We start from the raw sequence: 27,909 nt of genomic DNA, 5'->3' as shown, positions 1-27,909 counted from the left end.
TCTCTCTCTCTCTTGCATTTACATTCGCGTTGGCTCTCTCTCGGCGTGGCTGCTGAAAAACAAATTTAAAAAATAAAACATTTTCTGCTTTCATTCTGTCTTGGATTCTTGCACTGTGCGGTTCGTTGCGGCTGCTTCGTTGTCTTGTCGCCAATTCGCTTTGTGGCTCTTACGTCGTGCACATCGTTCGGTCGTGTCGCGCGTCGCTTTGAAATTTTTGTAGCCCTCACAACATAAGCAGCAAATGCAAAACGCACCAAATTCGAATTTCGAGTGTGCAACAAATAATTTGAATACGAATTAAAAAGCATGTTCAGTGTGTAAGAAGAAGTAAAGCTGCCAATACTACAATTTCAAATACAAATCGAAATATTTTGGTAGCCACAAATTACAAGAAAATAAGTGCATGAACAAAAAATAAATCAAATAATTTGTTTTCCAAATGGTTTTTTAAAAGAGCATCAACCCAAGGCAAATACAATTTTTGCATGTGTCGCGTGTGTCTCTATGGCTCGGCTGAGTGCGATTTTTATATAGCAATTTTCTAGCGGCACTTTTGCCCCTATCGCTCGCCCCCGCTGTGAGCGTTAGCAGGAGACGGCCGAAAATTCGCCCAAAGCAAAATCCGCCGAATTCTTGTTTCACAACAGAGAAGCTAACGCAAAGCAAATGAAAATGTGGCGCGTGCACGTGTAAAACAAAATAATAATAAAAGCACACACACATACTAAAGCAACAACAACAAAATGCACATAACAGCAACAGCGAATTGCCAAAACATGTGCCGCAGTTAGCTGCAAAAGAGAATTGCCAAAAATACAATAAACTACTATTTTTATGTTGTAACCGAGTGTGTGCGTGTGAGTGAAGCAGCAACAACAGCAAGGCCGCCCCACTAAGGATTATTACACTAATAATAACACACACCCAACACAACACAACACACAGCACAACTAGACAGCATTTTGTTTATTACAACAACCAACAACCAGCGAAGCAACAATAACAGCAATAAACATGCAGTGGATTAAATGTTTATTAACCGCATTTATTTGCTTCACAGTCATTGTGCAGGTAAGTTCTACACTCTCTCTCCCTCCATCTTCCCCTTGTTTTGCATTTTACTTATCGCAGTTTAGTGGGCTCAGCAACTTGTTGTTGGTTTTCCTTTGGCTCTTCCTTTTTTCGGTGATTCTTACTACACACATGCGCGCCTGTATTTTGCAGCTGCCTTTTTTCGTGTGTGCGTGAAGGAGAGAGCTTTTGGCGTTGCCAGCGTGGTTCAATGTAGGAGATGAACAAAAGTTAGCTTTTTTTTTAGCATAAAAATTAGTTACAAAATCTCAAATTCAACATTTTTTTTTTTTATTATTATTATTTATTATCTTCAAAATATTCTGAGGAGATGTAAAATTCCAATTTATTTTACAATTAATATATTGGTAGCATATTATTTTAATATCAGCTTGCTTATAATAATTTATTTATATAATATAAAATTGTAATATGAGAAGTTGAGTTTAGTTCAGAAAACAGCTGAGTAAACAGGGGTTGGTTTTTTTTTTTTTTTTTTTTTTGGCAGTTGCTTTGAAGGGACACCCTTTGCACTCCTATAGATGAAAACTAGTTTTCGGCTTTTCAATGGGCAAACAGGTCCATGCCGAAAAATTTAACAGTCTCTACGCAGCCTCAACAAAATTACCACCAACGGCGCATGCCTTGAAAACGCAAAAAAAAAAAAAAATAAAAATAAAAAAATAAAAGCGAAACAGAAATCGAGAAGCTGCTCGATTTCAATATGAAACTTGAATGCGTACTTGTGTGTGTGTGTGTAAAAATGGGTAACATCTGCCGATGCCGTTGCCGATGTTTTTGCATGCGCTTCTTGCTTGGGCGTTTTTGGCTACACTTTGCGTAGGTCAACGTCAACATCAACGTCAACGTCAGCTTCAGCAGCAGCAGCAGCAGCCTCGACACATGCGCAGCGGCACTTGCTGTTGTATTTTGCTTTGTCTGTGCTTCCTTCATTGATCTTTAACGCCAGCATCCCCTGCACATTGCATGTGGCTTTGCTCCACTTCTTCTCTGCGTTTCTTTGCCGCTCACTTTTTTCCCCCATTTAGTTGCTAATTTTAACAGCACTCGAAAAACTGTCTTGAAACCTCCTGCGGTCTTGAGTTTCGTCCAGCTGAAATGTTGCAAGGCTCTGAGCTTCGGATACAGTAGAAAATGCAGCTGTTGTTATTCAGCTTTAGCCTTCTGAAACATGTTGACTTGAACAATCTGGCAGCGCTAAAATAATAATAGCTTTTTGCTTAAACAAATTAGAATCGAGCATTAAAAGCTCCCTCTCTGCCCGCCCTGTCTCTCTCTCTCTCTCCTTCTGTTCGCTTCTATTCATCGCTTTGCTTCTTATTGCACATAATTTATATTCTCACATGCTGTGTTTAAAATATCACTTAACTATCAAATAACCGTACTCGGTGTCTATCTGCTTATCATACAAATACTACACACATACACATACGCACACATACACGAAGTCGACATGCCGTAATTGTTGTTGCGACTGCGCTTGTTCTTTCTTCTGTTTTGCATTTCGTGCAATTTTCATATTAACATTGAGACAGCGACGTCGAATGAATGAGTGAGCAAATGAATGAATGAATGAATAACTCTGAACTTACTTGCGCCGCTTCATCATCATCGTTGTCTTTGTCTTTGTCTTGCTTGCGCTTCATAAGAGATAATTAATTGCAATTTAGAAAGAGGAGTGCGACAGAGAGGTGGGAGCAACAACTCCCACGCACGCACAGAAGCTGTTTCACTTGCGCTTATAACTGTTTCCCAAGCCCGTTGTTAACGGTTGATTATAATGATGAGTTTAAATGATTAATAAACAACGTAGCAAAGCCAAAGGGCACTCCAGCTCTATCCGCTCCACCTCTCTCCATCTCTCTGTCCCTTACTTTCTTGTCTTACTCTTGCAAGTAGCAGAGGCTAAGCAAACACCTGTAAGAAAATGATATTAAAATGTAAGTAAAGTGCGTGTCTATCCTAACTGCATGTGTGTGTGTTGTAACCCACAACATTCAAACTGTCAGTCAGTCAGTCAGGCAGTCAACGTAAGTTGACGTGGAAGACACTGAGCAGAAATGGCAAAAAGTGCTGAGGGTGAGGGGTAAGGGTGAGCGGACTGCGGGTTGCTTGTCTCGTCAGGCCTGAGTGATCACAGCAAAGGCAAAAAAAAAAAAAAAAAAAAAAAAAAACAACAGAAACAGAAGAAGCAGAAAAAAAGTACCACGTTCATATAGAGTATAAATTTACCATGGCTCGTAAAAACCAACAGCTAACTGAGCAAACGGAGTCAAGCAAAAGGTAAACAATGCAACGCACTATTTTCTAACACTTTTAACAAGTGTCTGTCCCGTTCCGGCTCCATCTCTAGCTCCCTCTCCGTCTCCCTTTCCTTCTCCCTCTCCATGCCTATGCCAGGCCCTGGGATAACTTGGCATTTCAGCTTTCAAGTTCTCTCCACTAGCTCATTTTTTCCCCTCTTTATTTATGTGTGCCCAAAAGGTCTTCAAGCGTAATAAAGTTCATAGTTGAAGGCAAAACAAGTCAAACAGATATAAATAAAAATGAAATAAAAAAAAATATAACAAAAGAACTATAACAAGTGTATAAAATTATGAAATTTAAAAATTTCCAACTAAGGAAATGCATTACAATTTATAATTTTAGAAACTTTCAACGAAAGAAATTTGTATCTCTATAAATTCACTGCTGCATCAGGTGGGCGGTGGTGGTTAGCAGAATTTCCCCGCTAGGAAAATTGTTGCTCGACTGTCAAAAAGTGTGGGAATTTTGTATGCACCGCATTGGAGCATTCAAACGGTGTCAAATTGTTGTACAAAACTATTTTGGCTCTGTGTCATAGGCACATCAGTTAAAAAACTCTGCACCGCTTTGTTTCTTTTCCCACCAACCACGTGTCTGTGTATATATGAGTCTCTCTCTCTCTCTCTCGGTGTAAGTTTGTGTGTAAATGTTTCGCTGTTATGCAAATTGATTTGCTTTGTACATATTTTGACAATCTTTGCCTGCGCCTTTGTTTGAGTGCGCTTTGGCACTTTTTGTTTGCTTCTTCATCTCTGCTGTGCGTTTGTGTGAGTGTATGTATGTGTGTTGCATATCAAATAGCCGAACAGTCCCATAGCTGTATCTATTCATATGCCCTGCACTTGCCTCTTAACCTTCCTTCCGCTTATTGCTTTTTCTAGCATTTCTTTGGCCGAGAGCTTTTTCCATGTGAATATAGAAAGAAGTGCGCAGTCTCTGCCTCTGCCTCAGTTCTGTCTCTGTCTCTGTCTCGCATCAGCAACGCATCATTGCTGATCGTCTATTAATTCTTATTCGTACACTACTATTTTTTTTTTATCGCACTACTCTTCTTCAAAGCGCCGTTCAGAAAACGAGTTTTTGCTCGCTCTTAGCTTCGGCTTCGGTGCTCTCGCAGCTTGCGGAGGCTGTTGGCAGCAGCTGCCAGCTGCACTTTATGAAGCCAGCAAAAAAAGGAAAAAATCATAAAAAAAAACAACAACACTCCAATTCACTTTTAAGTCACGTTTTGCTCTTTTTGCGCTTTGGCGCTGCTCTTTCGGCTGCAGGCTGCACCAGCTGACAACAACAGCAACAACACACGCTAAACTGTTATAGCCATGGGGCTTTTGCGCTCTCTCAGAGAGTGGCTCTCTGGCACTCTCTCTCCCTCTCTCGCTGCCTCTCGCTCTTTCAACATGGCTGGCCGTGCATAGATGCACTGCCGTCTCTGCTGGCCGCTTCTTCACCTGGCGTTCGCTCGTTTCTTGCTTACACCTTTTGCTGCGCCTCCGACTGAGCTCACCGACGCGCAGTCGGGCCGACGCTTCGTCGTTTGTCGCTCGTCGTACGATCGTTCGTTCGTTCGTTCGCTCGTTCGTTCCTTTGCTCGGTTGTTCGTCTGTTCGTTTGTTCGTTTTAACCATCAATGTTGACCGGCAAAATCGTATGCCGTGGGAAACAATTCGGTTTTACTTGTACATTTTTTCCAACGTTTTTCCTCTTCTTCTTCGCTGCCTGTTGCCGTCGTCGGCGCTGTCGCTGCTTCTGCTGCTGCCACTGCTGTTGCTGCTGCTTCTTTTTGTGCTGCTCTTTTGCGTCCGTTTTGCCGTGTGTTGTTTTGTTTTTATTATTTCTTTTCTTTTTTTGTTGTTGGTCCGCTGCTTATTAATACACGTTTTGTTGTACGTTGCGCAGCAGCGACGCCGTCTCAGTCTCGGTCTGCGTCCGCGCCCGCTGCCTGCATTTGTCTGCGCGTTTGTTGCTTAAGTCTTTCGTTTTGCGTGTATCTTGGGCGTTTTTTTTTTTTGCAGCTCGTTTGATTTGTACGAGTCTTATGCGCTATTGCGAACGGCATTCGCAATTCCTAGAGCATCAATAATTTATTTATCTTATCAATTGAATGCGCCCTCCCTCCCTCTCTCTCTCTCTCTCTCTCTCTCTCTCTCTCTCTATTTCTATCTCTCAGTCTCTTTCTATATTTCCAACAGCATCCCTGACTACAAGTGAGAGCTCACCGCACTTACAATTACAAAGGCGTGCGGCAAATGTTAGCGCCAGAGCTCAATTGCCAAGCCCATTAAATGTTAGTTAAGCAGCTTTGCTACAGTTTTTCATCGTCGCCCTTTTTTATGTGGTCGGTGAGCCACGCTTTATGTTTTCTTTCCTTTGTCTGTTTCGGGCCCCCAGCGGATTACACCTGTGCTTCCAAGGGGGGCATTGCTTACACAGCATCTGAAAGAAGACATGAAAAGAGGCAACAGCAGACGCACTTCTGCTTAATTGAGCAATTAAACACCCATGTTCATACAAAGAGATGAAGTAAGCCAGCAACAACAACAACAACAATCACAGCAACAACAACAACAACAACAATACAAACAATAAAAGCTTCCCAAGCCAACGCATGTGGAGCAACTAGAGAACTAGCTGCGTCTCTTTCTCTCACTCCCGCCCTCTCTGCAACCAGCGCTCATGTCTTGTTAACAATTAAATTGTCATTTTAACAAGCTTCACTTGTTGTTGTTAAAATGTTAATTGCCGAACAGTTATAGCAAACGGGCAGCAATCAGAGCAATAACTCTAGATCGCCTCTTTTTGGGCATTGCCTTGTCGCAGCATTGAGAGTTGAGAGTTTTCAGCCCATTTATGGATGCCATCGAAGTTATAATTATAGATATCTTAAGTGCAGCTAGCAACCAGCATCGAGCAACCGCTGCCATATATGTGAACAAGAATTTCCCTAAAAACATTTCCCAATTTTAAAGCTGTTCCCATCGTACCGAAGCAAAGAAAACTTTCTGCTAATCTTGTGAAATATATATGGCTCTATACATATCTGTGTAAGAGAATAGAAATTAATGAAGTTGTTAACACGCGCTGGCCTATTTTACAAATTCGATCTCACACCCAGCATCGTAAAATGCAAAAGGCGCATTAATTGAGAAATTTATGACAGACGCAACGATCAAATCAAACAAATTTGCAAATTCAAATATGCAAATGTGCTCGACGTCGAGTCACCGCTGCGGCGGCGCTTCAAAAACGAAATCAAACGAGACGAAGTCGATCGGACTCAGTTCAATTCAGCCAAGTCCGAGGCGACCAAAGAGGCGACCGCTCGCTGTGCATTTGTTGCCTGGTTCTTGACTCTTAATATTTCATAAGCCCGCTTTGTCCTTTGCATGGGTCTCTTTTGCGCGATCTGCAGCCAATTGCTACTCGAGTTGGTATTTGGTTTGGGTTTGGGTCTGACTCTGGCTCTGCTGCTGATCGCCTCGCAAAATTCCTCAGCGTGTTTCATTTATTTTTTGTACAGCTTTTTTTCGAACTTTTTTGTTTGGGTTGGAATACCATGTTGAAAGATTTATTGTCGTGTTGCTGGGGATGCTGCATTCTTTTTGATTTTTCTCCTCTTTTTCTTCAAGCCTGTTGCAGCGATCGCAACGTCAACTTAAATAAATTGCTTTTTAATTTGATTATACTAATGCAATATTCTCTCTCTTTCTGTCTCTCCCTCTCTCGCAGGTTCACAGTTCCGGCAATTTTGAATTGCGGCTGAAATACTTCAGCAATGAGCACGGCAGGGACAACGAGGGCCATTGCTGCACTGGTGAAAAGGATGCGACGACGGGCAAGTGCATCGGCACCTGCAAGACGAGATTTCGGGTCTGCCTGAAGCACTACCAGGCGACCATTGACACCACATCGCAGTGCACGTACGGTGATGTGGTTACGCCCATTCTGGGCGAGAACTCCTTCAATCTGACGGATACGCAAAGCTTGCAGAGCAGAGGCTTCACGAATCCCATACAGTTCGCCTTCAACTTCACCTGGCCGGTAAGTGAACAGATAAACATATAAACATACATATAGACATATGTAGATTTGGTCCCCCGATTTGTATGTTCCGTCTATATATAGATCAGCACACTTATTTCTCCACAGCGTGAGTCAGTTTCCTCCTGTTCAGTCAGTCAGTCAATAAAATTTTCATTGCTGTCTCTTTGGCTCGCTGTAATTTCTCTTAGCTCTTCTTCATTTTGTTTTATTTCGTTTTGTGTTTGTTTTTATTATACTTTACTCTGCGGCATCTTTTGCTAATTTGTTTGGGGGCTTTTTATAGCTCAGCGACTGTGCGTCGCACTTATTTCCGCCCGTACCGTAGCCCTGTGTCCTTGTCAAGGGTTGTTGCCACAAACATCTGTCGGCTATTAAAAAAAAAAGTGCGCCGCATAACGCGTGCGCCGCCGCGCACCACCAGCGACAATTTCCAGCTCGCTGACTACGGCCGGACTGAATGCAGGAGGGGGTACTACGGGCTGACGCTTTAAAAGCAACCCTAAGCAAACGAACGTTACTTTTTCTAGACAGATAAACAGAGCGGGAGCGAGAGCGAGAACGAGAGAGATAGAGAGGGAGAGAAAGGGGCGAGTGACTGACTTTTGATCACCTTTGCAGATTTATGCACCACTAGCACCACCGCTGCTTTTGCCATGCGCACGTGTTTGCCTAATAAATTACTCAAAATGTGAAATACTTGCACTCCAAAGCTGAATTCCACGTTTGCTGCTGTTTCTTCTTCTGCTGCTGCTTCTTCTTCGCCTTTTCTGCTCCAGTGGCCAAGAAATACGCGCATATATTTCAGTGGCGGTAGCATGCGATGCATTTCTTAATTATAACGAGTATTACAGCCATATCTACAGCCAGAGCCCCTACATCTACTTTGACTGCCTCTGCCCCTGGCTCTGCCGCTGCCTCTACCGCTGCCTCTGCTAGCATTTTGTAACGTATTTTTCAAGCGACTTTTCGCTTGTCAGCGCGCCCGCAGCCCGTGCGGCGGTTGAATTAAGGGGTGGATTTGCTGCACCACTCCCTGCCGGACCTCTCTCGCTCTCGCGCTCTCACTCTATATGTGTCTATCCTTATCTTTCGCCCGTTACTCGCTCTCTCTCCCTCTCTAATAGCTTGCGCGCATGTGCAGCGTCACTATTATTATCATTACACACATGCGTGGACTAAAGTGGCAAAGTCATGGGTTGGGGTGCCACATACATACATAGATACGTTTATCTAGCCGGACTTAGCGGCACGTGAATTGTGTTGCTGCAAGTTGCATAAATGGCGAGCAGCTGCTGCGGGCTAAGTGAAAATTATGCAGAAATATGCTAAAATGCATTAGCCAATGATAATTAGCGCAGAGTTTTCCCAATGTAAACCACAATTGAGCCACGTGCCAAAAACTGAAGTGTATTTTAAGGTAATTTCTTTAAAATATACTTAGCATAAAGGGAAAATTGATACTTATGCTTAAAATAGGGAAATTTCAGATAAATTACCCGCCCAATAAAACTGTTGCGTAAATTAGGGAAATTTCAAATGGATCCCATGTCTCTCTCAATGACATTTTGTTGTCAAATGCTAAAGAGTAGGAAATTTGGGTATATTTCGGTCAGGCAATGCTCTATTTAGGTGCCAACTTCAAATATTTCTAGGTCAAACTATAAAATGTAATTATAGTGAGCGACTAGACGTGCCACAGTTGCAGCAGCAACTAATTTAATGTTGCACTTAATTAAAAAGAAAAAAAAAATGGAGAAGCGGCACGGGCTGGGCGCGGGGCACGCATGCCACAGCGAGTCGGGGCAAGAGAGATAGATAGATGTTCCTCATGCATTGGGGGGTTGCCGGAGACCCTCCTCTTCAGCTGCTGCCAATCGTTGACTATTTTTAGCACACGTTGTCTGTGGCAGTGCCTCTAGATGCAGCTCTTGCTGTCGCTGCTGTTGTTGCTGTTGCTTGTGTATTGAACTTTGTTACTTTTGTCTGTCCGTCTGTCTGTCGGACTGTCGGCGGGTGTCTTGTCTTGTCTTGTCTGTTGGCTCTGCTGCCTCAGTTGCCTCTGTTGCTACGTGGCTGCCACTCCTACTCCACACATGCGCCCTATGCATTTGGCATGCACTTCACCCTATGCTGCAGATATTGACGTTGATATACAGCGTCGTCGCACGCGATATACGCTCGCCTCTCTCTGTACGTGTGTGTGTGTGTTTGTCGCTCATTTATTTTTGGAGCTCATATACATTATATATATAATATATATATGTTTATATATTATGTGTCGTGTCTTTGTAATAACTCGCCAGAGTTTGCTAGAATATTGCAAGTTTTTCCGCATTTGAAAAATATATGCATATTTAATTGGAAAGCTTAATGTACTGCAAAATTGCCAATAAATGTTTGGGCTGCATTCGATTAATTCCCATTGTTAACTGTTGATGATCTATGTGTATACGTGTGTGTGTGAGTGTGTGTGTCTCTTTCTGTTTGTCTGATTTGTTTCCTGTCGAGCCCATCAGCTTTATGTTTATGTGCGAATGCAGTTTTCAATGTCTGGCAAGCGCTTTAGCTGCTTATGCAATCAAACGGCACTGCGCTTATCAACTAAATTAATTCTACATCTGCCGCCCACGCAACAACAACGGCTGCAACAGCAGCAGCAACAACAACAACAGCAGCAGCAGCGATGCAGCAATCGAAAGTTAGTCGAAAATTAGTCATTTACATGCAATGCATAGTCAGTCGCACTCAAACGCAAACTCGAACTCGAATTCGAATTCGAAGTGCTGCCAAGCCCGACGCAATCACACGCCCAGCAACAACCAGTGCTGCCAGCTTATAACTTTAGTTTGTCTGTCTTTTGGCCACCTCTGCAAAGTAAAGCCCAGCTCTGCTTAGACGTTGCCAATACGCATATATACATATGCATAAATATGTATATATGCACATTTTTATATGTATGTATAGATATGCATTTCGGCTATTCGATTTTGTGTCATCTCTGCCGGTTTTTGCCACGCCTCCCCGCTTCGCCCCTGCCCCACCTCCTGCTTCGCGCTGCATTTGTAATCAAGTGTGAATTGAGGGCGCTGCCAGTTGGCAACTGCTGTGCATTTGCATTTGCATTTGAAATGTGTGTATGCATGTGTGTGTGTGTGTGTGTGTGTGTGTGTGTGTGTGTGTGTGTGTGTGTGTGTGTGTGTGTGTGTGTGTGTGTGTTGTGCTGTTGGCCAGCTTGGGGCATGTGGGCGTCTTTGGAGCATGCTTTGGCTCTGTCATAATCTGTTTATAATGAGCTCTGTGGGCTGTGGGACTTAAGTGTGAGAGCTTTCGAGCCATTAGCTCTCGATGCTGGTTATGGCCCAGATGATATCGGCGTTAAATGCTAAGCATAAGTGCAACATTTCGTTTAGCCGCAACAAATGGATTACGTTTTCCGTTTTTGATAAGCCATGGCTCTGCCTCGTTACCCAAATCTCTGAATATCTATAACAATTGACTGACTTTCTTCTCATCATCATCATCTTCTTCTTCCTCTTGTATTGCAGGGCACCTTCACGCTGATCGTCGAGGCCTGGCACGATACGAACAACAGCGCCAATGCGCGCACCAACAGTAAGTACCGAAAGTTTTTCGACGCATATCCTGTTTGTAATCATAATTTGCATCCTGCTTCCTGTTCACAAAATTTATGTTATGCATATTTCGTTTTGGCACTGACGAGGATCAATGATCCTGCGAGGGACACCTGATCCATTGATGTGCTCAAATTTCTAGTTTCGCTAACTGCGCAACTAAGCTTGCGTGTGTGTGTGCGAGTGAGAGAGCGTGCACGTGTGTGTGTAAGATTTCCGGCACATTGAATGGTTTTAAATAACAGCCAGGCTGAGGCATTGAGCCGCCAGCGTCAGGTTTAGCACCGTTTGTTAGCCCTTCGGCTCGCCTCTCCTCTCCGCGCCTGGGTTATGGATAAACCAAGCAAACTACGAAGCGAGCACCGCAAAGTTGTCGCCTTTGTTGTCTGCTCACTCCCTTTGGAACGGAAGTGTGTACAGAGGTCGGGTCGTTCGCCGTCGCCGTCGCCGTCGTCGTCGTCGTCGTCGCCTCATTTACTTGCGCTGCAATGCAGGTTTTTAGCTTGGCTTGTGTCTGGCTTTTTCTTAATCACGAACTCGCACACAGGACTTTGATTATTTTTTTTTGCAGTGGAATTTAGTGATCGTGTAATTCATCTTCGAACAATGCGACATGCATTGAGATGCGAGCCTGATTCCACGGCGCGATAAGGACCACACATACCCAGATGCTGGGGATTGTTTAGTGTTATCTGTGTGGGGTCTCTAGCCAAGGACATCATTCTCTTCACTGTGCTATCAATTTTTCTTCTACTTCTTCTTTCACATTTCGATCAGAGCAGGTTTTTCTTTTAGTTTTTCCCACACAATGCCTAAGCTACCTGCCTTTTGTTACCTGCATTTATATAAGTGTACATTTTCTAGACATTTCTCTAGCCACAGATTTATGTAGGTTTCCAGTGAATTTCTATTACCATTAGGCATAGGTTCATCTTTTCAGTTCCTTTAGGAATTTTAATTGTTTTCTCTGCCCGTCGATTTCTTTGCCTTCCTTTAGCCTCAGATATCCTGCTGAGATCTTTCAGGGCAATAGATCTTTATCGGCTATTCGCGGCAGACTCTATGCAATTTCAATTTGGCTCAGTTTTCTAGCCGCTTGTCAAGGATTAATTTCATTATTTCAAAGTCTCCTTTAGAGGTTCTCCCGCATAGTCGAGTCGGGGCTTACGCCTGTCTCTCGACTGCGTTGCATGGCCGGCAACAAGTTTAACCGCTCTTTTTTTCTCGTTTTGTTATATTCGTTTAACATAAATTACATACAAAAAAGGAGAAAAAGACAGCCGCAGTCGCAGTCGCAGTCTCAGCCGCTGAAGAAACCTGCAGCAGAGAGTAGAACGCTGGGGGGAAGAAGAAGCTTCGACTGTTGCGACCTTTTCGCCAGTTAGCCTGCAGGCAGGAGGCCAGCAGTTGTTTGCCTGCCAGCCGACTGTCCAACGGTCTGTCTGACTGGGCAGTAGGTGGCGGAGGAGGAGGAGGAGGAGGTGGAGAGACACACAGCTTGAGCGTCGTGCAAGGTGATTCTTGGCTTGATGCGTCGAAATCTTCCAACTCATGCTTTTGAGATATTCGCTGGCGTTCTTCTTCTCCTGCTTCTCTCTTGCTGTCGTTCTTTTTCTCTCTCTCTCTCTCGTTTTATTTTTTTTTTTTCACCTATCCCTACCTACCAATTAATCTCTGCCAATGCCAAAGTTGTTAGTTGCACGTTGTTGTTGTTGTTGCTGTTGCTGGCGAAGTTGTTAAAATGCTTATCTTTTAATTTTAACTCATTGGATCAAGCAGCAGCAGCAGCAGCCCAGCAACAGTCGAGAGTCCCGGGGTCTCTTTGCCACAGAAACACAAAAGTTGCCCCATCCCTCCTGCCTTCGCCAATGTCTGCTTCGTCGTGTGTCTTGATAAAATGGTATTTTATAAATTCCTTTAGCAGAAGTCAGCGCGCTGCGATGGCAACGGCAACGGCAACAGCGACTGCGACTGCGACTAAATATTTGCAGTTGCTGAGGCCTCACACTTAAGCCTTGCCCCTTGTCAGAGTCAAGTTGAAGATGCTGCCCCTTGTAAATCTGTTGCACACAAATTTCGATCACTTGGCCAAACGACAAAACGAGCAACAAAATGTCGAACGCGTCCTCTGTGGCAACAATGCATTTAGAACAAATTGAGCACAAATTGTCTATTTGCTTACTGGATTATTGAATGGCTGCGGAACAGGGAAATTATTTGTCAACAGGGAAATTATTTGTCAACACTGGCAACATTGCTTACAAAATAAATATCCTAAGCTGGGAAATTTTTTGAGTGCCACTCCTTGGCAACATTTTCACCACTGATAAAATAAAATACCTCCGCTAGGGAAATTTGGGTTATTTTTGTATTTTTTTTTGTTTTTTTTTTTTTTTTTTGTGCTTTGACAACATCCGCACATGAAGTTCCCATTATTCATGTCATTAAAATCAACTTGTTAAGCTTTGCTGCGAAAGTTGTCGCACGCAACTTTTCACTTTGAGTGTGTGAAATGTCTTCTCTTCATATCCTTTTTGTAGATAATTAACAAACAAACGAACAAATACAAAAAAAAAAAGTCCAGAAAAAATACCGTTTTGCGTAAATATTTGCAGAAATTGTTGTGCATGATTTTCCACATTTATTTCTATTTTGTTTGCGCGCAACTCGCCAAACTGGACGCTGAAGAAAAAATTAGAGAAAAACCTGCAGTCAAATTGTGCGTTGCGCTTGAAGCGTTGCCGGTACGTCGCGTCGCCTAATAACCTGTCATGCCACAAATCTCTTACACACACACATGTAAGTGCGTGTGTGCTGCAAATGTAAATAAAACCACAAGACACGAAATATTCAATTCTTTTTCGTTTATTTGCAAATTAAATTTTTCATTTTTGGGGGAATGTTGTTGGCGCAAGTTGAGCGTTTTTCCATGTTGCCACGTCAGGTGAAGCCAGCCTGCAACTGGCTTAGAATTTAGTTTATGCAACACACACACACGAACACACACACAAATATTTGTTGCTGCTGCTTTTGGTAATTAATTAGTTGATATTTTTGAATATGGTTATAGTTTAGTCAAAACTTTTGGCAACCAGTTGGGGCGCTTGTCAATGCCAGCTTTCAATTTATGGGGCCAACAGCATTTATGGCCATATTTGTATGCGCCAGTCGAACAGAATCTTAGCCAACAGAATCTGGCCAGCCGCCCCTCGTTCCCTTTTGGCAACAACTTCTGCTTTCACTAACTACTTTTGCTTTTGCTGGAGTGTTTCAAAATAGATTTTCACTTAATTCTTGGCTAAGCTGAAAGAGATTTACTGGCATTTACATATACACAGATACGAATAGGTTCTTTCATTGTATTTGTATTGGTGTCTGTTTCTTTTTCGTTTCTGTAGCTTAACAAAAGTCTTGGCCCGCTTCAGCCGCGGCTTGAGGTTCGACTTGGCTGCATGCAATTCGAATAGTCATGCACCTGCAATTTACTTTATAGACCATGGCATAATGTGGCTATATAAAACAGCTATGTATACACACACACACACACACAGGTACAAACAAGTTGCCATCCAATAGTTTCTCAAAAAAAAAAAAAAAAAAGACCGGTCCGCTTGGCTCAGCGAACAGCTGAAAATGCAACTGACGTCCGTCTGCGACGCTCAGTTGGTCGTGTGTTGCATGGCTGGCTGACTGGCTGGCTGGCTGGCTGGTTGCCTGTTGCCGCCCGCTCTGCATGCTGCCTGCTGCAAATACCAAGTACTTACCCCTGGCTGGTCGCATACCTTGGCATGGCACTTGACTTGTGCGCCTGCGCAACGAGTGTGACAAGCGCAATTGCTTAGCAGTTGGAGTTTTTTCGTATACTTACTATTCGAATTTCTAATCTAACAAAATTCCAAGCGCTCGTTAATGCCGCCACGCCAGCCACAGCCACAGCCTCAGCAAGTTCACTCGATACCCTTAAAAACTGTAAACTGTAAACTGTAAACTGTATTCAATTAATCTTCATTAGGGCTATCTCCAGTCGTATTTTCTCAGCCTTTGCTTACCTCTCTCTCTAACTTCTCATCCCTTTCTCTGTCTAATTTCAGATCTGCTCATACAGCGCCTGTCCGTGCAGCAAGTGCTGGACGTCTCGACCGAGTGGAAGACGAACAAATCCGAATCCCAATACACATCGCTCGAATACGATTTTCGCGTCAGCTGCGATCCGCACTATTACGGCTCCGGCTGTGCGAATCTGTGCCGGCCGCGGGACGATCAGTTCGGCCACTACACATGCTCCGAGACTGGCGAAATTATCTGCCTGACCGGCTGGCAGGGCACGTACTGCGAGAAACGTAAGTATCTAACAGATAAATGAGTAAGCTAGCCTTAAGATACAGATATACAGAGAGATATATATATGTATACGTATATCATCATTGAAAAGAGGCAACTACTTCAGTTCCATTCGCTACAAAAAACGATTTTTACATTCCTTGCGCTGAAGCCCATGGATCTTGTTTGTTGTTGTTGCTGGAGTTGCTGCTGCTGCTGCTGCTGCTGTTGCTGTTGCTGCTTCATCAAGTGGACACAACGTGCCGCGTTTCTTGTGCCGCACTTGACGGGCAGCTCTCATTATTATTGAAAATCACTTGCTTGTCAAATCAAATGAGATGATTGTACACAATATGTGAGAGGAGACAGCAAAAGTGGAACCCACGGGGGGTTGAGGCGAGGGCAGACAAGGAGCTGCTAACGAATTAAAAGTGTAATTATTTTGAATGCGTAGCAGAGACGCAATGATTTGACAGAAATGAAAAACAAAAATTAATGCCAAAAGCACATTTGAATATCGATGAAATACCATAAAGTGGAAGAAATCAAATAGTCAAACAAATACATTAAAAATCAATGAATATTTGTTGAGGTCTCTGCCTCTCTCCTTCTCCCTCTCTCTCTCTCTCTCTTTCGTTTTGTTTATGTGCGTGGAGGAAAAATCATTTGTCATTTGGCGTGGGGCAGAACAAAACGTCTAACGAACTGAAAACCGAAAACCGAAAGAAATCACTGAGGCAGCCACAGCAAAGCAAAGCAAAACAAAAGCAAAAGCAGAAACAACACAATTTGAACTCGAACTCGGCCCTTTGTAGTAGCCCACAAGCTACCTATGCAGCATTTTCGGGGGCACACACACACAACACACACACACACATACGCACGCATAGGGACCGTGAATCAGAGCACACAAAACTGACGAAGAGCACAAAAATCTTCCCACGCCAAGTGCAAGTGGCCCCAGGTTCCATATTCAAGGTGTGGTGTGGACACACACACACACACACACCACGATACACAGGCAATCGCAGCAGCTTCTTGATCATCATGACGTACCGTCGTGGCTGATGTCGTTTTTGAGTATCTGCGTCGTCTGCATGCCGCGCATTGCTGAGGACGAGACCAGAACTTCCTTTAGGGCTGGCCACGGCTGATTACACCATAAATGTGGTCCGAGCTTCCAAACCGGGTCTGCCGAACTGTTTGCCTGCCAGTCAGGCTGCTTCTGCTGCTGCTTCTTCTTTTTTTCGGGCACATAATTTTGTGTCCTTCTGCTGCCGGTTCAGCAGCAGCAGCTGCCTCTTCCGCTCTTTTGGCTGTTGCTATACTTTATTTTCAAGTTAAATGCGCAAAAATGAGCTTAAATTAAGGCACACACACATACACACACACAGAGACGCACACACACACACATGTGCGAAAATTATTTTCCAGCAGCAGCAAATAAAAAGGCAAAACGTGCGGCTGCAAAAAGACCAGAGTAACAACAACAACAACAACTTCTCGCAAGAAGTTGATCATGTGGAAGTGCCTTAGCCTTTATTAAATTGGCCCAAAAGGTCTGCAACTTGTTTTTGTATTTTTTGCCTTTTATATTATTTTTTTTTTTTTGAATGAAACTTCGATTGCTCTGAATCGGCAAAGTGTGTGAGGGTGTGCGTGTGTGTGTATGTATTATAATTTCAAGGAAATGAGCTATTTTAGCCCGAAGCTGTTTGCTTTTCTCTTTTCTGAATGAGCTGCCAGCTGTGGCTGCACTCTGTGTATTTCAACAGACAACAATTGTATCTTTCGTCGTTGTGTGCATACAGGTTGCCAACTGATAGCAGATAATAACAGAAAAGTATCTATGAGATACATATGAGATAAGAACTACGAATTCCGTTTGCATCTAGAGGGTAAACCATGCCCACATGAGGGAAGTCAAGTGAAAGTAAATGGTGTATCATAATCATTAGCTCTACGCTTCTAATCCTCAAGAGGCATTTGCGTTCGGCCATTGCGGGCGTGTGAACACAGGCCAAGAATATGGCAAAGCCGCAGCCGCAGCACGTTTCCAATAGACACGAAACGATCTTCAGACTGGGCTACTACCAGCTAACAGCCAGCAGCAAATCAGCAACAACAACAGCAACAACAACAACAACAGCAACAATAACAAACTCACTTTCAGTCGCTGTGGAAAAACAATTTCAAGTGTTTCAAGCTCGCCTGTTCTGGTCTGGCCTGATCTGGTCTGGTTGGCTCCTCCGCTTGTGGCCATGTAATAAAAATCATTGCCAATTGCCAATATTACGGCTTATATATATTAACTGCGTGCGGGGGAATTAAAAGCGCATAGCAGCAGCAGCAGCAGCAGCAGCAGTAGAAGCAGCAGCCGATCGAGCAGCAGCAGCAGCAGCAGGAGCTGGGAGAGAGAACACGTTTTAGTGATTTTCTAGCAATTTTCCTGCTGAATGAAAGAATATCAGAGTGTCTGCGCTGGCTGACTGGGCAGTTTAAAGAGGAGCTCATTGCCTTATTCGCAGTGTTCACGATTTTCAGCTAGACCCTTGCAACGTGGCGGGCGTCAGCGACGACTCCCCTACTTCCTGCCAGAGCCCAGCCCCAGTGCCAGCCCCAGAGCTGGCCGAAAGAAACATGTTTGCCGCATTCTTGGCCCAGCTTCAGCTATAGCAACAGCTCTTCTTCGCCCTCTCTCGCTCGCCCGCGCGCACCCCATCTCTGTCGCACTCGCTTGAATCCACAATCGAAGTTTTCGTCGAACCTTTTGGAGCTTGGGAATCGGTTTTCGGGCTGTTGCAGCGCAGCTCTTTGCGACCATGGGATTATTTCATTTTGTGGTGTTTCCTTTTGGGTCTGGCCGGGCGCATATTAGAAACAAGTTATTCCTGCTGCCGCACAGTTTAAGAGTCACTGGCGTTGGTTTCTTTTTTTTTTTTTTACTTTAATTTTTTTTTTCTTCTTTTTGTTTTTTTGGGCCATGAATCATGATGATGATGATTTTGGCCAAAAAGTTGTTGTCTATCTAGTGTCGAATTGTTTCGAAGATGTTTTATTTTGGCCCGTTTAGCGGCGTGAAAAAGAAAGTTTGTTTTCCTCTTTTAAATTGCCTCAAATGCTGTTCGCTTTGTCCGATTGTTTCATTGTCTCTGCGCCGCGCATCAATGTGGGCTGTGGTGTCAACGAGTGGGTATAGCTACGCATTGCCAGTGTGGCAGGTGGCAGCTGGCAGCTGGCTGATCGCAGCTGGCCACTTAAAGCCCAAATGTCTGTTGGGAAAGTGTCACTGCTCGTGTCCATTTCATTTCGAGTATTGTTTCGCTTCTTTTTATAAACCCATCAACATATCAATTAATTTAATGGCCTCTTCTCTCTATTTACTTGCAGCCAAATGCGCCAAGGGCTGTGTCCATGGTCAGTGCGATAAGCCGAATCAATGCATGTAAGTATATTAATTCTAATCAATCAAATAGCCTAGGGCCAACTATGTTGCTAAGGACGAGCTGCAACATTTGGCTGCGTGTTGCGCGCAACATGTTGCTAATTGGGCAAAGCTTTGGCTTTAGTTTTTCTCGTCAAGATGAGCTTTTGATATTTTTTATTGTTGTTTGTTTTGTTTGCTGCACGTTTAGAGCTGGAGACAACGACAACGGCAGCAGCAACAACAACTACAACAATTGTCATTGGACACACCTTTTACAGTGTTTTATTTGTGTATGTTGAGTGCTGCCAAGTTTGTTAAAGGGCAAAAGCATAAGCAAAAAACAAACACAACAACAACAAGAACAACAACAAAAGGTGGCAGTAGCAACAAAGTCATTTTGCTTAGCCCGTTTAGTGCACGTTTTGTGCGACCACAAGAAATTCTTTTGGCTGTCCGACTGTCTGGTCGGGAGTGCATTGGCTGTCATTTGATTGTCGAGGTTTTGCATTACAATTATTTGAGTGCCTGCTGAAATAATCAAGTAAAAGCAATACACACACACACACAGTTACGTAGAGGCAAACGAAATTGAATTACAAAGTTTTCCCACATTTTTCATAGGGCAAATGCAACAACAACAACAATGACAAAGCAAGGTGTAAGCGAACACTTTTGACGACGCTGGCAAATATTTTATGCATGAAGTTTCAAGCTCAAATCTCAAATAGTAGAGTTGCCAGCTGTTTTTTTTGGCGTTGCCAGCCCCCATGCAGAAAGCTAATTGCGCCGTTCGCTTAGATTCCATCTGCTTGCCCGATAGATAGCCGAAGACAGGATGTTGCTCATTATTTATGCATTGCTGGCCAATAAAGTGAGTGCCAGTTCCCACTCGGCCGTAAGCGGAAATCAAACATTTTCATTTTGTGGTTCAATCGATAATTGTGCCAAAAACCGAAAAGCAACAAATTTTGAAATACGAAAAATCATTGTGGCACGTCCCCCCCCCCTTTAACGACTCTATGAATGTTATTGATGTGATTTGGGATAAAATGTTTGTTTTATAAATAGGCCCCGACGTGTTGATTGTTCGTAGAAAAAACCGCAAGCGGTTACGCTCAAGTATGCGTGTGCCACTCAGCCGAAGCCAGAGCCAAAGTCGAAGCCAAATCCAAATCCAAATCCAAATCCCAACGCCAAACAGCAGAGCTGAAGGCAGAGCCAAAGCCAAAGCCATTGAAAATTAAAGTGCTTTTTGTGCTGCGCTGCCTCGTAATGGTGGGAATATTTTAATAATTCTAAGCGCGCGCGCTATATGACCAAACACATATACAAACACACTCACACACAAACACACTCACACACACTCGTACAGCTGGTAGTTGACCGTCGCGTCGCCAATGCTTTTGACATTTCTGCTTTGTGTACACACTGACGCATATCAATTACCACTTGTCTCTGTCCCTCTCTCTTTCTCTCTCTCTGTCTCTGCAGCTCACGCCCTCTCGCACTATGTCTCTCTGTCTCTGTCCCTGTCTCGCTCGTTATCTAGCCTCTGCTCTGAGTTATTGCCAATTGAGAGTTTGTGGGTGAAGGATCTTTTGTTAGCATATTAATCGAAATTGCATTTGCGAGCGGCGCACACAATGAGTGCGCGTGCGTGCGTGCGTCTCATGCGCCTTTGTGTGTGTTGGGCAGCGCAAAGTGGAGCGCGCTGCAAATGAAATAAATTAATTTCGTGTTTGCGCAGCGTGAGAAATGCCAAATTGTCTGTCCCCCAATCTCGCTCTCCCTCTCTCTCTCTCTATCTCACTCTCTCTGACTGTGCGGATATGTGCACTTGAACAAATGCAAAAAACGACATCGCATCATTTTATTGTTGCGCTCTTTGACTTTCAAGTTGACATGCCTTTTCCTTAAACGCTTCTCCTCCTGGGGCTCGGCTGTCAAGCACATGTCCCGCTGGAGGGCACCCAGTGCACTACAAATCGTTCAGGGCAGGAGTCAGTTTTAAGTGCAGATCTCAAGCCAAAGTTGTCGTCGTCCGCTGTCCGCCGTCCGCTGCCCTTTCCGTTCGAGTTTATTCAGAGCTGCACCGAAATGCAGCCAAGCGTTGCTGCGCCCACACAGGCAATTACAATACATACATGCCCATGTATTGATTTATGGTGTGTGTGAGTGTGTGTGTGTGTGTAAGAGAGTGATTTGCTAAGCAGGTGATGCGCCTTCTTTCTTTCATGCTTTCGCATTGGCTCAAACTTCAAAAGTAAACCAGCGCCCCGAGCGCATTAACCGTATCCGTCATGTCCAGCAATCGTTGTTCGCTCTGGCCCAGCCGCCTTCTCCTCCTCCTGCTCCTCCTCCAGCTTTGCCTTTGCCTTTGCATATTCCATTGATGAGCAATGCGATTTGTTGTTATTGCTGTCTCTGCTTTGCGCCTCGCATTCGTTCGGATTTCTGTAATGATCGGGAAATAAATTCAATTGTTATCGATAGGCGATAATTCGAAAAGAACTAGTTCACAGTTTCGAGCACAATTTGCACGCTTTTTGAGATTCTCTTGAGATTCGTTTGCCTTCCATTCCATACTAATTAAGTGATATGCTTGCTCTATTTTGCAGCTGCCAGAAGGGCTGGCGCGGACCGCTGTGCGACGAGTGCGCCCCATATCCGAGCTGCGTGCACGGCACCTGCAACAAGCCCTGGGACTGCATCTGCAACGAGGGCTGGGGCGGCCTGTTCTGCAATCAGGATCTGAACTACTGCACGAACCACCGGCCCTGCATGAATGGCGGCACCTGCTTCAACACCGGCCAGGGCCTGTACACGTGCAAGTGTGCGCCTGGGTACAGCGGCAACGATTGCCAGACGGAAATTAATTCGTGCGACGGCGAAGTGAATCCCTGCCAGAACGGCGGCACCTGCGTGGACGAGGCGACGCAGCGCGGCTACAAGTGCGTCTGCCCCAAGGGCTGGAACGGTCGCATGTGCGAGGAGAAGCTGCTCACCTGCGCGGACAAGCCGTGCCACCAGGGCCGCTGCCGTAACACCAGCAGCCACAGCAAGCAGGGGTTTCAGTGCGACTGCCCCACCGGCTACAGCGGACCCACCTGCGAGCTCCACCTAGACAACTGCAGCCCGAATCCCTGCCAGAACGGCGGCACCTGCCAGCCGAGCGGTAAATGCACCTGCCCCGACGGCTACACCGGCGCCAAGTGCGAGCAGAACATCGACGACTGCGTCGGCCACAAGTGCCAGAACGGCGGCACCTGCATCGACATGCTCAACCAGTATCGCTGCCAGTGCGTGCCCGGCTTCCATGGGCCGCGCTGCAGCAGCCGCGTGGACCTCTGCCTGACCAAGCCGTGCGCCAACGGCGGCAGCTGCACCAACCTGAACAACGACTACCAGTGCGCGTGCCGTGCGGGCTTCACCGGCAAGGACTGCTCCATCGACATCGACGAGTGCGGCAGCCGGCCCTGCCACAACGGCGGCACCTGCATGAATCGCGTCAACAGCTTCGAGTGCGTCTGCGCCAACGGCTATCGCGGGCGGCAGTGCGACGAGGAGTCGTACGAGTCGGTCTCCTTTGGCGCCCATCAGTATGGCGCCACGACGCAGGCGCGCGCCGATGGCCTGACGAATGCCCAGGTTGTGCTCATTGCCATCTTCTCGGTGGCCATGCCGCTGGTGGCTGTGATTGCCGCCTGCGTGGTGTTCTGCATGAAGCGCAAGCGGAAGCGCGCCCAGGAGAAGGACGACGCCGAGGCCCGGAAACAGAACGAACAGAATGCGGTGGCCACGCTCCATCACAATGGCAGCGGCGTCGGCGTCGGCGTGGGCGTCGGCCTGCCCGCCGGCACGCTGGGCGTCAAGCGCGGCAGCAGCGGCGGCCTGACCTTCGACAACAGCAATCCCAACATCATCAAGAACACGTGGGACAAGTCGGTGAACAACATCTGCGCCTCGGCCGCCGCCGCAGCAGCGGCCGCTGCCGCCGACGAGTGCCGCATGTATTCCGGTGCGCTGGCCAACTACGCCGCCGCAGCGGACAACAATGCCAACTCGGAGTTCTGCGGCGTGGGCCAGCTGGCGCCGCTGCAGCGCGCCAAGTCGCAGAAGCAGCTCAACACGGATCCCACGCTGATGCATCGCGCCTCGCAGCTGCTGTCCGCGGGCGCTGGAGCTGCCGGAGCGGCGGCGGCGGCAGCAGCTGCAGCGGCAGCGTCTGCCGGCTCAACCAAAGACTACAGCGCGTCAGGCGCTGGCACGGGCAGCAGCGAGGCCAAGGGCAAGCGCATCTCGGTGCTGGGCGAGGGCTCCTACTGCAGCCAGCGCTGGCCCTCGCTGGCCGCGGCGGGCGTGGCCGGCGCCTGCTCCTCGCAGCTGATGGCCGCCGCCTCGGCGACGGGCAGCGGCGCGGCGACGACGCAGCGCACAGTTGTCTGCGGTACGCCGCACATGTAAGCAAAGACTGGCGAGGGAGAGCGAGACAGAGACAAAGAGAGAGAGAGAGAGAGACGCCAAATGAGCCGCATATGGCTTTGTTGTTTATTGAAGCAGTGCAGTTGTCAAAGTTGTAACAGGCTAAACCCTACACACCCACACACAAACACACACACACGTGCATCTATCCATCAATTTTAATACCTTAAATTGTAATTATAACTTAACATTTTAGTTTCGCATGGACTGACGTAAGCATAAAGTTCTCAATGTATATATGTATGTGGTGCATATATGCCTATTCTATATACACGTATATAAAGCTGTTCTCAAGAAACCCAATTGTATTTTTTTTTTTTTTGTTTTTTAACTTGACCCTGGCAAAGGCGCCGCCCTGCGGCAGCCACTAGAAACTCTACACTCTACACTGGACGAAAAAATCTACACACACACACACACACTTACTGACGTTTTGCATGTTACTGAAAAATCTGCTTCAACTATTATTATTATTATTATTATTATTATTATTATTAGAATCACTTAGTTGCGATAAATTGTAAATACTACTTAACGCAAAGAACTCTAGCGCATAATTAGAGACTAATTTAGAAGCTAAGCGAATACAACAATTCCTCATTGACGCTGCATGGTCGCTCGCTCGACTCTACTTGTCTATGCAAAGTAGTGCGCTAGCATTTTGTATATAGTATTTTATAGGTCAACTCTGATATACGAAAAAAAAAAAAGAAACACTTAAAAAAAAAACAAAAATTATATATTAATTACTGACTATCTCGCGCCCTACTTTTAGTGTCTAATAAATAAACATATGCGTAAAGTATAACTAAATTTAACTCTAGCTTAATTATATACACATATTATCTAAAGGCCCCCCCCCACAGACAACAAACAACAAACATGCGAAGACAAACAAAACATTTAGTGATTCTATAATAAGTGCTTAATTTTTACACTATTTACAACTTTTATTTCATACTCTAAAATATTTTTTAATTTTTTTGGCATTTTTTTTTTTTATTTAAATTTGGAGCAATTATAGCAAAGAAGTCAACAATATTTATAGTTAATAACGAAATGTATTGAATTTATAAGTCTTAAGCGTAAAATTATTTGATACTAAATGAAAATTTCACAAAAAACGAACAAAATTGAATGAAATATACAAAAAAATAAAAAAATAAAATAAAAAACAAAAAACTTTAAAAATTTATATGCGTGCGTATGTTTGAAAGTCTTCAGAACAGTATATAGTCTTAATATGATATAAACAAAAGCAAAAAAGAAGTAAACAAATTACATTTAATTTTGATCTCAAAACCATTTAACAAAACAAACAATGTTTAGTATGCAAGTGTGACGCAACAGCTGATTGCGAAATTCCAAAAAATCAAAATTAAATCTTCACAAAACGAACTCATCAAACTTACAGTTAAATTGCAAATGGTTCCTCGTTAGTGTAAAAAGAAAAACTAGTTATAAAAGTGCTGAGTGCTAAAGCGAATACGAAAACGAAAATGAAAAATCAACAAACTGTGCGGCTTACCAATGTTGGATATACTTAAACACCCACACACACACACAATATATATACATTTATATACTTGATTAATCAGCGCTCATCCACACATTTCTCAACTAATTTTTGTAAATATTAACTTAAAGCTCTCTACAATACATTTTGTTATCTACGCTCATACAATATATGATATATGCTTAAATCGCCTATAGAAATATATAGTATACACACATATATATATATATATATTTTTTATAAATATTTAATTTTTTAAATAGTCGTTTTTAGTAATTTATATTTTTATTGCAAAAAGAGAAAACCTAAAAAAAAAAAATACACACACACACACAGGACAAATATGCGTCAGATTGTATAAAGTTGATAAGACCTTAAATACATCTATTTATACAACATGAAATAAATATTCAAATAGTAGTTACATACATACAATTGTAATTTAGTGTTGTACTTACAATTTAGTCTAAACAATTTTATGAAATTTTAGTAATTAAAAAATGAATTGAAAAACTACAAGAAAAAACAAGAAAAAAAATCACAAAAAAACGAACAAACAAAATGCAAAAGGAAAAAAATATGAAAAAAAAAACAATAAAAATTTGTATGAATGAATTCTAAAAAAAAAAAAAAACAATGTTTAATTATTATTATGAGTTGAAAATTTCAGCAATTGGCCGCTGTGAGTGACATGCAGTTAGGTGGCAACGCCGGCAATAGGTTGCTAAACGCATTTTAAGTGTTGAACAACGACAGCCAGCAACAATAAGGAAATGTTTGGCATTTCCCAAGCAAACGTTGATTGATCATAAACAGCAACGAAGCAAAACAAGTGAAGTGCTCTAGTCGAGGGTAGCCGACTGGCAGATACTCTTGAGGCATGGATGTAATGAATAGATACACGGAACTGCTATATAGAAAAAGTGTAAGCTTATAAGCATTTGTGCTCAAAATAAACACAATATCTAGGGACTGAACTCCCCCTTCGATTCACAGCGTAAGATCGACCCAGCTAGTTTACATACATGCTATTCAACAAAATATTATACCCGAATTTTCCATTCTTCAGTGGGCTCAGGGTATACCAAGTGTTAGCCACAATACGATAGATCTCTCGCCTGTCTCAGCATCAGCATCAACATCAAAATTTAACTTTAATTGCGATTCCATGCCGCAAAAATGCATCAAAAAGACGACAGAAAAATCGCAGCGCGTGAAAAATAAGTGAAATATGTAAATATGTATTTGTGTGTGTGTATACGTATATGTGAGTGTGTGTGTGCAAAACCAGAAATTATCAAAATTTGTTGTTGACGGCATTGGTTCTGTCTTCTTGCAATGTAAATTGTTTGTTTGAGGAGAAGCTGAGTGAGTCGCACAGTGGAGCAAAGTGGAGAGCTTACTATGGAAAATTTTAAAGAGCTGTTAGCTAGATGTCTATTAAAAGAGCATTACAATCGACTGCATATAAATTTGGAATGCAATACTTTAAATAGTCTATTAAATCCATAACTATAAATACAAGAAACCACATCTAAAAACCTTTCACAATTTGGTAGCTCAGCTGCAGAATGTGCCCCATGGTACCCAACGTTCAGCGGCGGCTCGGGCTTGTCTCTCAGGCTGCTCAGCCGCAGCCTGTGGTGGCTGCAACAAAGCATTAACAATAAATTCTCGCATGCCATTGTGAAATTCTCACAATAATCATAAATAATACTTTATTTTTACATCTTAAACGGCGCTGCGGCTGCTAATGAAGTTGCTGCGGAGTGCGTATACGTGTGCGTGCGGATGGCCGAGGGGCGGGGAGGGGGACTAGCTTTATAGTTCTTTTGTGGCCTGTCAACATGGGCTGCAAATATCATAGATATGACTCCGACTGCAGTCGCAGGGAGGCGAAGCGATGCGATGCGCTGCGACTCGAGACGCGGATCCAGATGCCTAATTAAGCAACTTTAAACTTGGCAACACAAAGTGGCAAGTCATTTGGACAGTGGGCAGTATAACTTAATGTGTGTGAGTGCCCGTGTGCGTGTGTGTGTGTGTGTGTGTGTGTGTGTGTAGCCGCTAACATATCATTTACAAAACAATTACGCATACGCCATGGCGGCGAGATGCAACAGCAGAGAGTAAGCGAGCTCCTCTTGAATGCCAAACCATTAAGGTGACCTATGAAAATATTGTGTTAGGCTGCCATCTGATGCCCGTGACATTGCTCATTCAGAGATTTCGTGGGCATCGCGCTCTGGATTTGTTTACCCAGTGCGTGCGTTTACTCCACATTTTGTCATTTCATGGCCCGTGTGGTCCGAGTGCGACGGCTTTGTCACTGGGCACCTAATTGTGTTTACGTAGGCGACTCGGTCCTCCATGAAGTGCCATAGCCAACTCCAAATTAACTCATTGAAAGCGCGTTTCAATTATGTTTAGACAAACAACAGCAACGGGTACAGAGTTGACACTAATAATGCACGCTCTGTCAACGGCTTCAAAGAAAAAAAAAACCGAAAAAAAGAATAAACTACAAAAAAAATATATAAAAAGATCCCAGGCTCTGTTTGAATTTTATGCTTTTGTCTGCGCCTCGCAGCCAGTTGAAAAATGTTTGGCTCAATTCTCATAATACCAAACTAAACAACAACAGCAACAACAACAGCATCAACAAGACCATTGCAGCATTAACAAAAAGATCAACAAAAACTCTGTTCTTGTTCTTGTTCTCATTCTTGTCTCTTTTGAGCTTGTCTCCTATATAAAGTTCTGTAGTCGCGTTTTTCGGTTTGGATTTTGTTTTCTGAATCCATCGTGCATTCATTGTCCGCGCCTAATCACTATAAAAGATCTCGCTTTTCATCTTCGTGACGCTCAACTGCGTTGTTGATCTTGAAAATTTGCTCTAAACGAGCACCAGCAACAGCAGCAACAACCACAACAACAACAGCAACAACAACAGCTGCTGGTAGATACAAAATCAAAATAGTAAACTGAGCAATCGGATTTGTTGGATTTAAATGTGATCGGAAATTGTTGCTGCCGTCAAAGGCTGCAACTATGAACACTGAGAGAAAAAATGTAGTGGATAGTATAAT

At 43.9% G+C, this 27,909-nt stretch overlaps 1 protein-coding gene across 1 annotated transcript; it reads left to right on the top strand.

Annotated features, from left to right (window-relative positions):
- Delta (neurogenic locus protein delta) lies at positions 1–25,143 on the top strand. The gene is made up of 6 exons (XM_018000731.2): positions 1–1,074; positions 7,129–7,440; positions 10,989–11,055; positions 15,167–15,415; positions 18,786–18,840; positions 21,441–25,143. Exons 1-6 carry the CDS (start codon positions 1,018–1,020, stop codon positions 23,284–23,286), a joined length of 2,586 nt encoding a protein of 861 aa, XP_017856220.1. The 5' UTR covers positions 1–1,017; the 3' UTR covers positions 23,287–25,143.
- The last annotated feature ends 2,766 nt before the right edge of the window (positions 25,144–27,909 follow it).

The sequence above is a fragment of the Drosophila arizonae genome, chromosome 2 (genome assembly GCF_054131065.1).
Source record: "Drosophila arizonae isolate 15081-1271.41 chromosome 2, UAZ_ARI_1.0, whole genome shotgun sequence".
Classification (NCBI taxonomy): domain Eukaryota; kingdom Metazoa; phylum Arthropoda; class Insecta; order Diptera; family Drosophilidae; genus Drosophila; species Drosophila arizonae.
This window is presented reverse-complemented; position numbering and strand designations above follow the sequence as displayed.